Source organism: Coffea eugenioides, chromosome 7, assembly GCF_003713205.1.
Source record: "Coffea eugenioides isolate CCC68of chromosome 7, Ceug_1.0, whole genome shotgun sequence".
Lineage (NCBI taxonomy): Eukaryota > Viridiplantae > Streptophyta > Magnoliopsida > Gentianales > Rubiaceae > Coffea > Coffea eugenioides.
The window spans coordinates 2,705,220-2,715,851 of NC_040041.1; the positions used below are offsets into that span (position 1 = coordinate 2,705,220).

Below are 10,632 nucleotides of genomic sequence, written 5' to 3' on the forward strand. Positions count from 1 at the left end.
ATTCATCTCAAACCAAGAAATAAATCACAAATTTCAACACTTTAGCCACCACTAGGCACAAATTAAACATCATTAAGTGTAGGAGGATATTCAATCACCACTTACCAAATAAACAAGAGAGAGGGAGTAGTAGAACACCTTAGCTTCCTTAAAAACTTCACCAAACAACTTACTAGCACCTAATGGAGGGATTTTATGGAGTAGAAACTAGTTTAGGCAATTGTTTTTGGAAGATTGAGCTAAATGGAAGCTAAAATGGTGAAGAGTTTCTTTCTTCTTTGCTCAAGAGAGAGCCGGCCATGGAGGAGAAGAAAAGAGTAAATTTTATTGATTTTTTTGAGATATTTAACTCAATGGTAAAAAAGTCAAAAGGTGAATAGTATCCAACAAAGTCCAACCAATGATGTAGTGACACTTGTCACTCCATTCAATGCATTCATATCCCTTTCTTTTCCTCTCACATCAATCACTTCACCTCCTCTACTTATCACTTAACACCCGATAAATTTCACTCAGTATCCGGAACTTAACCTTATTGGCCGAATTTTTCCGAACTTTTCGCACTAGTGGGGTCCACGTCCATAATATATCCGTAATTTTTCAAAAACTACCCAATGCTAGAAAAATCATTTAAAAACTATAATTACTCATAAAATCCACCAAGAAAATTTTCCTAAGCCAGAAAATGCAGAAAACAAGCCATTAAATAAATAAAATCCTAGAAAATGGGAAAAGTACGGGTTCTCACACTCATACTTTCGGGGCGTCACAGCCACTTTTTAATGTAGCGAATTGATGGGAGACAAGATTTAATGAACCCTTGTCTTCCACCCTACCAAGATTTAATGCAATGCTGGTGACCACCAGTCCAAAGGCAGGTGGTTTTGGCCCAACGCTAGTCGTAACGCTGGAGCCATGGTTGATTTTAATCTAGAATTCCACTGGCATCCGCGACGCTGGCTGCACTTTTCACTAGCCAGCCAATTCCCCGATACTTTCCACGTGGACAGCGGGTCGCCGCTTGCTTAAGGAGCCGTCAACTGAAAATGTCCCTTCCACTTCCAGACGATGAGACGACCAAAGACTTCTGAGTTTCAAACATGCACGTTGTCGAGTATTATAGTGTAGTATGGTATAATTCTACTCAAAAGTTAGTTAAACAAACTAAAGGAAACCCAACAGGCCACCAGCCCACCACCAATCCCCCACTCTATCCGTCTATCATCATCGAATCTCATCAAAGACATATCCCTTAAGAAACCAAACTCTTTATTGAACATCCAACTTCCAACTTAGCCGCACGGCTCGGCTCGGCTCCTCGCTCTTATAATACCTAAGCACTATAAGCAATATAGAAATTGAACCCTAACTACTTTGACCAAAAAAGAAAATAAGCAATCATATTCCTACCTTTTTTCTAGACACAATTTGGATAATTTCAAGTTCCACGACGGAGTTATAAATATTTTCTAGGTGAAGGCAAAAATTAGCAATAAAAGTTCGTGTAATACTTCAAAAGAAATAAACCTTAGTAAGGGTACTCGAATAATAAGTAGAAATGTGGTGGGTCAATTTATAACTTAAGATATATATGTAATTGCAACGACTTATCAAAAAATACTTAATTAGTAGAGCTCTCATCGAAGTATTTATTAAATGCTTAATCATATTATTTGGATACATACTTGTATAAGTATTTTCTCTACTTGATAATATGCAATTTTAATCTCTATTCCTAAATTAAAAGAATGATGCTCGCTAAACGCGTTAAAAATTGCTCTTGTTAGCAAAAAAACCACAACTCTAAATGAGCCCTTAAAACTTTAAGTTTAAGTAGTTCTATTTATTTATTTATTATTCATCAAATTATTATAACAACCATGATCTTAATTATTTCACAATTCAGTGGGGGCACAAATTTCTGAAGAAATTCTAAACCTATTATAAGCCTTTTTTTTCCTCCTTGCCAACACGTACATTTCCTCACTAATGAAGGCAAATATACATAGTAAACAAAGTACATAATAAAATCCTGCAAAATGATATACAGGGCTTGATTATTTTAATTTTAAAAATACAATCTTGATATTTTGACACTAAATTATAAGGCGGAGCAACAAAAATTTTTAGTGAGGAAATTAAATGTGATTTTCACAAGCTTTTGACATGCATCAATGTCTTGAAAACAATAATCTCAACTGATTCCAGCTGACATAACTGGACATCGTGAGGTGCTCAATTAAATTAGGCCTTCTACTTCTACTGCCGGCATTCCCCTCGCGGAGGCCAAAAAAAAAAAAAAAAAAAAAAAACTACGAAGCTCCGAGTCATATTTTATACTTCAAGCTTGGCTTAACTGGCTTTTGAAGCCGAGAATAAACCATAATTGAGCGGTAACAACAACTAAAGGGCCGTCCCCATTTATTTATCAACTAAATTGATTTTGCCTGATTCAGTAATATAGTTGAAAAATTCATGCATCCGAACAAAATTACTCGTTCAATTTGGGATAAGATTTCACATCTTTGTGGGTATAATCCTAATCATTTTTACTTTTCCAATCTACTCTCCTCATCTTAGAAATGCCCATTTTTGTCCATTCCTCTTTGTATATATCTGTCTCTGACTCTGTATCCTTCTCATCAATTTCAAGCTGGTAAGGCACCGGATATTTTTACGAGCTGGAATTTACTGGTTTTGAATGTATATTTTTCACTTTGAGTTCTGCAGGAATTTGTATATAGATCAAAACTTTATCTAACTTCGGCTTTACTTCTTCTCATAAACAGGTTTTTGATGGCCAAAGTTGAAAAAGTTGCAGTGAATTTGTCGAAGATTGAAGGGAAAGAAAAGGGGAAATTCTCAAATTAAATTATTCATTTCTTGAAGATTAATAGAGGGCCCAAGAAGATTGAACCGCCGAAATGTAAGTATCAATCTTTTCATACTTCCATTTTTTAAGTTCCACTTCACGTTTGAGAATAGTAATTTGGCTGTTCAATTCCTGTTACGCATTGCTTCAACAGTGGGTTTTAGCTTTTTGGTAATCAGTAGCTTTCTATTCTGCAAACGGAATAATTTTTTCTTCGATCAATTGGTGAATTCTGAGTGATGATTTTTTTTTTTTCTAAAATTGTGGGATGAAAAATAACAGTGAAATGGGAACTGTAATGGAGCCAGCCAATGAGATTAGACAAAGAGGAAAGCATTACTACACAATGGGGCAAACTTTGTTTGAGATCGATACAAAATATGTTCCAATCAAACCCATAGGAAGAGGGGCATATGGGGTTGTTTGTTCTTCAATTGATATGGAGACTCGTGAGAAAGTGGCAATCAAAAAGATACAAAATGTGTTTGGGAATAGGATTGATGCATTGAGGACTCTCAGGGAGTTGAAGCTTCTGCGGCATCTTAAGCATGAGAATGTGATTGCCTTGAAGGATGTCATGATGCCTATGCACAGGAGTAGCTTCAAGGATGTGTACTTGGTGTACGAATTGATGGATACTGATCTTCATCATATTATAAAGTCATCTCAGCCGTTATCAAATGATCATTGCAAGTTTTTTATTTTCCAGGTGCTGATTCATTTTGAGCTTTAAGTACACTAGATTAAGTTTATCCTTTTTAGTTCCATGAGTTTTGTTATTTGAGAAAGTTATGGATTACAATTTGCTTGTATGAGTACTAACTGCTGTTCTCATCCTAATGGAAGAGGTCTTAGTCACAATTTTCTCTCTGTTTTTTTTTTTTCTTAGTCACAATTTTCTCTCTGTTAAAAGAAGGATAGAACCACATTAGCTACTATAGATGCGGTGATCAACAGCCTTTTTGTGTCTTAATTTTGATATGAACTTCTATTTGAAACTTTTCTGCTTTTTTTCTTGTTTATCTCTCCTACACTTACTTTCATTTCTGAAATTTGGGGGTCTCTCATTTCAAGTTCTGAATAAACTGAATGAATTCCATATCTAGCATAACATATTTTGATAGCTTTCCTGATGATTAACCTTAGAGTACTCGTATAGCTTGAAAGCTTTTGGGAAAGACCTATGTTTTAAAATTGGTATTTGACTTAGAAAATGTAATTAGTACATTAGAGCTAGTTCGTAGTTTTAAGGTTTCCCCTGATGGTGAACTTTGCTACTATGCCTGGTGTGCCAGTTGTGATATATAAAACTTCATTGTGTCTGAGGACATTGGAACTAATTTCAAGGCTTATGAGTTCACTGTATCCAGAGGACCATGTATTCGGGACTTTATGCTCATAATCATCTTCTCTTTTTCTAAAGCATCAAAGAGATAAGTAGATAAGTATAAATACAAGTAGCATACGTAGCAGTTATTTTGTAAATCCAGCAGAAAAGGTTGTAGAGGCATTGATCCTCTTCTGAGTGAAGAACTATGGTTTCAATTACACTTGAGAAAAGCTTCAATTTTATATCTTGTGCCTGCATTTCCTGTCAAGTTGCATGCTTTGTCTTTTCAAAATGTTTTCCCGTGGACTATATCTCAAATTTAGATTGGGTGAATGGTGCAAAGAAAAGGTTTATTTGTTGCTTTCTTACATCATGCTTATCATGATGGAATTCAAGACAAGGCATGAGCCTTTCTTTAGTTGGACTTTCAGGGTTTATGTTTTATTTTCAATCTAATTTTAATAACCTTTCTGAGCTTTCACGACATATGCAAACAGAAAATCTTTTCCTGTTGAAGATTATTATCAATTGTTTCATTTAACCTTCTTTTCTTTAAATGCTGATACGTTGCAAGATTACTGTTCTTGTGATTCTTGAACGGTCGCATTCATGGCTGTAGCCACGCTCTCACGTGATCTTCAATTCAAAATGTTAGGTATTAGAAAATATGATGCATCAAAAGCTCTTGAGTTATTCTCCTTAATTTTTTTGCTGGTCTGATTCTCTGCTCCTGTTTTTCCCTCATCACTGAATTGCAATGTGCAGCTTCTTTGTGGTTTACAATATCTTCACTCGGCAAATGTCCTTCATCGGGACTTGAAACCAGGAAATCTCCTCGTTAATGCTAATTGTGCACTCAAGATATGTGACTTTGGATTAGCAAGAACTGGCAATGACAGTGGACAATTCATGACTGAATATGTAGTCACAAGGTGGTATCGTGCGCCAGAGTTGCTTCTTTGCTGTGACAATTACGGGACCTCTATTGACGTCTGGTCTGTAGGGTGCATCTTTGCTGAAATCCTTGGCAGGAAACCAATATTCCCAGGAACAGAGTGCCTCAATCAGCTTAAACTTATCATTGATGTCCTTGGCAGCCAAACTGAAGCCAATCTTGCATTCATTGATAATCTGAGGGCTAAAAAATTCATAATGTCACTTCCTTATTCAAGAGGGGTTAACTTTGCTTCTCTCTACCCCCATGCTGATCCTTTGGCCATAGATTTGTTACAGCGGATGCTAGTTTTTGATCCATCGAGGAGAATCACAGTGACAGAAGCTCTTTATCATCCATATTTGTCAGGTCTCTATGATCCAAGTCGCAACCCTCCTGCTCAGTTTCCTCTCAGTCTTGATGTTGATGAGAACATGAGCGAAACAATGATCCGCGAGACGATGTTGAGAGAGATCCTTCTTTACCATCCGCCACAAGTTACTTACACGAACACGAACACGGTGATAAATTTTTAATTTGAGAAGCATTTCTTTGGCACTAGACCTTTGGAAAAAGCATAAAAGTTGTGGGGAAGGAAAGAAAGAACAAAAAGTACCAATACATTATTAGTACACAAGTATTGTTTTAGAATCATACTTGTTCTGTACCAAGCCTTGGATACTTCTTTTTGATTGCATCAATTTATTATTTAAGCCCGAAGGGGAAAAGGGACAGTGCAGTGGCGGTGATATAGCAGTTGAAACCTAGCAATTTGCCTGGAGAGTGGTGACTTCAATCGCTCGACTCTTGGGCCAACCCTTGCTCCTCTAAGCTCTGAATATTTTTGATTAGTCCAGAAATTTTTGTTCTATGCGTTCTTTTAGTTTGAGATCACTGCAGAAGTAGCAGCATATCAGAACCTATAAGAGCAGTAGCTTCACACATCATTCCTTTGATGGAGAAACGGTCTTATCTCAAAATTAGTCCATTAATAATCTTAAGAGTCGGCTTTTTTCCCCCTCCCTCCCCATTAATAATCACAAGTGGTGGGCATCTTTGAGGGAATATTATGATTATCGAAGCATAAAGCAGCAGCAGCTATAAAAGGAGGCAGAATACGTCAGTATTAACTCAAACTAGTGGATCTCCACTACAGTCTGACACAACGAAAGAGATGCATCAATCGAGTCTGACAGGGAAATCACAAATTTTAAAAAGATACAACAATTTGCAGGGAAGTATCTTATCATTATGCAAAGCTATAAATTGATCAAGCTCTTCTCTTATTTGCTCGGTGTGGAATAGTCAATGAACACAAGCTTGTATCTTTCTCCAAAAGCCCAATCAAGAAAATATACAACACACACACACACACATATATTACATATAGCTGAACTAAAAGTTGGCAAGCCATCCATCCATGAAGGTGAATGAAGTTTCTATCTTCTTTCCTCAAACGTACAAATCAGGGGCCCATAATGTACGGTTGTCCGGCACGCACGAGAAGAAATTAGAGAGTCTAGAAACACGTTTTGCCGGAAGCCTCCGCTAATTGTTTCCACGTTGTCATTTGGGACTCATAATGGGTCTGTTTAGATAAACTAGATTTTTTTCTTCCAAATATTATTCAACTTGTGTCGTATTTTTTTAAAGACACGCGTTAAAATATATTTCAGATAAATTTTTTTTATCTTATATATATATATATATTATATCATAAAAAATACTACGTTGTTAATCTAAATAATTTTTTTTTTCAAATTATCTTTTATCTAAACATACCCGTTGCTTTTGCCCCGCTCCTAGTGTTCAAGTGTCGCAGGATTGAATAAAGATGTTTTACCTAAAACCATGGATGCATGATACAGCCACTTCAACTTTGCCCATGTCAGCTCAATTTTCCACTAGTTGCTTTTTTTTTTTTTAAACAACTTTTTTGTTTTTCTTTTTCTTTAATCAAGAAGTGAAGATTGGTTTTCTTACTCTGTTGTCTCCTATGCGTAATGCGTGTTAGGAGAAAGCAAGAGAAAAAGTAAATTTAAAAAACGTTAAACAATAATATTAATATTGCTTAGCTTCTTAAACATGACTTTGATGAATAATATATATTTTATTTATCAGACGTAAAACATTTACGTACTACAACATTCTTAAATGCGGTCAAAAGTAATTAAACCTCGTGCATGGATAATGTATATCGCGTTCCACGGGATGGAGAATCCCTTTAGGCTTTAACCCCTGGAAGTTAAGTCAAAAGTCAAAAAAGATGAACGAGGAAAAATGGCCGAGCCAGCTTTGAAGTTGATTGACAGTTGCTAATAGAGGCCAAGTCAGAGCGAAGGTTCCCATTTTCTGCGATTTCCCTGTTCAAGCTGCACGGGATAGGCTCCAGCGCCGCCGCCCCTTATCCAAATATCCACCCATTTGATACAATTGAAGCTTTAGCCACCAAACAACGTGCGGAAAAAAAAAATAGCAAATTTTTCCTTCCAAACGGATCAGTCTACCTATCATGTGTCAACTATTCTCTCACTATTTCAACTGCTAAAAACCAAACAAAAGTTTCTTGATACATTTTCTATTGGCACCATCCCAAAAAAAGAAAAAAAAATAATTTTTGTTTTTTTCTGTATTGTGGAATTTAGATACTACTCCACGATAAAAGTATATTTGAAGAGAGGGAAGACTAGTAAGTGATTGCCAATTCTAATTAAGTCGGTATGAGTAGCGCAATTTGCTTTTGTCTTCACTTTTTCAGGTAAAAAGTAGTGATTGATGGCTGATTTCTCTAATTCAGAAGTAATAGTACTAAATTGGTAGTTTAAATCATAGTGAGGATGGCCAGCTGGCCTCTGAGCCGTCACTTTATGCTTCTCAATGGGCCTAAAAATGTGTATAAATTCCACAGCCAAATTCTCCTTCCTTCCTCCCTCCCTCCACCTCCCTTCCTTCCTCATTTCTTTTTGCATTTAGCTTTGTGAGGTTCGGCCTCTGCCTCTCCCTAATTTTCTGTTCCTCCAGGTTCTGAAACTCCCAGCTTCCACAAAGCCCGAATATTTCTTTTTCCCCTTGATCCTCTACCCGAACATTCATGCGGCAACAGGCGTTTATTCTCTAACCTTTGACATTCATGTCTCCTGTACTCAGCGAAGTCCTCCTCTCCGGTTTCACAATCAGCTCCACCCTCCGCCGTACCCACTTGATGCAATCTTTCTCTGTTGTATTCCTCTACTGGTTCTATGTTTTCTCATGAACTCATAAAACCATCATATTTACATTATTTTCATTGACCAAAAGACTTCTTTGTCGTAAGTTCATTATCCATATAATACTCCTACCCTTTATTATTTGCTTATCTAAAAGACTGCAGAGTAGTATTTTGCAAGAGATTTTGTACTTTTTGGCATATATTTTGCGCCATGTCTTGTACCAGCGGAAATTCATCAGGGCCAAGCCAGATTCAGAATTCGGGGTCCGATGAAGATCCCCAACAAATTATGGACCTAAGAAAACGCAAAAGAATGATATCCAACCGGGAATCTGCTAGGCGATCAAGGATGAAGAAACAGAAGCACTTGGATGATATGATGGCCCAGGTGAATCAAGTGAAGAACGAGAATAATCAAATTCTCACCAATATCAACCTTACAAATCAGCTTTATCTGAACATTGAATCTGAAAATTCTGTCCTAAGAGCTCAGCTGGCTGAACTCAGCCACAGGCTAGAGTCCCTCAATGATATCATTAACTGCTTGAATGCTACAACGAATTCACCAGTTCTTGAAACACAGGACTCTGCTTTTGATTATCAGATGATGAGTGCTTTTGATCATGATTTCTTCAACCCCTGGAATTTACTCAGTGTAAATCAGCCCATCATGGCTTCTCCAGATGTTCTCATGTACTGATTCCTTCGGAGAAGTGATCCATTGCTTCGGTGTTTGGCTTGCTGATGATCGGGGTTGTAGACTTCTGGGTGCTTAGTGAAATTGAACTAGAATGTTGTCCTTGGTTTGTAATTGAAACGATTATGTATATTATGGTTGATGTACTGCCATTGCGAATGCAAGTAATTTTCTAAATATTAGAACAAAATTCAAAGTCCATTATTGAGTGGATTAGTTCATTACCTAATTACGTTGTTTTCGGTGTACATCTTCAAGAATGATGCAAGGTTCGTACTCATAATATAATTTGTACTCCCATCTTTTAATCCTTTCATATATGGTTCACAGAAATTGTTCACTGAGTGCGATGTGGAGAATTTACAATTAGTACTTTAGCAGCAAAAAAAAGGTGTATATATATTGGAAGCTAAAATAAAAGGAGTATATGTCAAAGGCGATTTGTGTTGCTGAGGACGCCAATGAGAAAATTTTAATTATTTGATGATGACATATGTTTTATCTACACATTCAACTACCACTTTAGGTAAGGATTAAGATTAGTGGACAAACTGATGTACCAATAAACTACTGGCAGAATTAGTGGGCGGACCAACATATATTTCCATTCATGAACTATACATATATGGGCTGTTTGGCCGGGGCAGAAAAGATTTGTTTAAAAAAAATACTACCTCAAATGATGACATCATCTTGTATTGTTTGGTAATCACAAACCGACAGATGCATTTGACCTAACAAGTAGAATTATTAGTATTATACAATGTTGAAAGGAAGACATCATAATCGCATTATGCGTGGAAAGTTAATACAAGACTCGCATAATGCTCTGCCTCTAATTGTTAATATTTTAGTTAAGCCATGACCTCAAGGCTAAGGACAAAATCTATGAGTTTTCGTTAATGTTTTGAAAAATAACTAAAATATAAAAAGAGGTTAACAAATCAATAATAATGTCATCTCTTTTACACGAAATAACTTAAACAGAGATGAATACAAACCGCCTCGGTCGGATGCTTATTCATTCTTTAATCCGTTCTCCGTTCCACAGGACTCAAATCAATCTAAGATTCCTTGAGAAAATTATTGAGCGCCCCCCCCCCCCCCCCACAACACACAACACAAACAGAACTTAAAAAGAAATCGATCAGAAGTTTCTTGATTAAAGAACTTAAAGAGTAGAATTATTAGTAGTGAAAGAGAAGAAACACGTTGAGGTCGCAATCCGACGTCTCTGTTATTCTTATCAGTTCCATGTTGTTTTCACCTGTCTTTGAAAGAACAAATAAATGAACTGCAAGGCGCACCGAATCAGCAAAATCACTTTCTAGCCCAAATTAAAGAAACCCCCATTAGACTCAGACTCACTGTTGCATGCATGCCAGATCGAGCATATCCACCTATTGAATTGAACCCTTTTAAGAGTTGTTCTGATGTCACAATTTTATGTAGAAAGTAGGATTCCACTCTTCAAGATTCAATGAAAATCTCAATTTCACAATAGACGGACGAGATTCATAAATTTTCAAGTCTTAAAAGGTTGAACAGAGATGCTTCTGGTGCTTGTCTACTAACTAAAGAATGCTAGATC

The 10,632-nt window shown here is 36.6% G+C and overlaps 2 protein-coding genes across 4 annotated transcripts; both read left to right on the forward strand.

Moving 5' to 3' along the window:
* Positions 1–2,399: 2,399 nt before the first annotated feature.
* On the forward strand, positions 2,400–6,106 carry LOC113778749 (mitogen-activated protein kinase 7-like). 3 transcript variants are annotated; one of them, XM_027324242.1, is made up of 4 exons: positions 2,400–2,703; positions 2,790–2,926; positions 3,155–3,581; positions 4,968–6,106. In XM_027324242.1, exons 3-4 carry the CDS (start codon positions 3,159–3,161, stop codon positions 5,670–5,672), a joined length of 1,128 nt encoding a protein of 375 aa, XP_027180043.1. In that variant the 5' UTR covers positions 2,400–2,703; positions 2,790–2,926; positions 3,155–3,158; the 3' UTR covers positions 5,673–6,106. The 3 variants fall into 3 exon arrangements, with proteins under 3 accessions (XP_027180043.1, XP_027180044.1, XP_027180045.1); XM_027324243.1 differs by having other exon boundaries at positions 2,400–2,656; XM_027324244.1 differs by having other exon boundaries at positions 2,400–2,531.
* A 1,978-nt stretch (positions 6,107–8,084) lies between these two features.
* On the forward strand, positions 8,085–9,254 carry LOC113778351 (bZIP transcription factor 11-like). The gene has a single exon (XM_027323736.1). It carries the CDS (start codon positions 8,556–8,558, stop codon positions 9,042–9,044), a length of 489 nt encoding a protein of 162 aa, XP_027179537.1. The 5' UTR covers positions 8,085–8,555; the 3' UTR covers positions 9,045–9,254.
* The last annotated feature ends 1,378 nt before the right edge of the window (positions 9,255–10,632 follow it).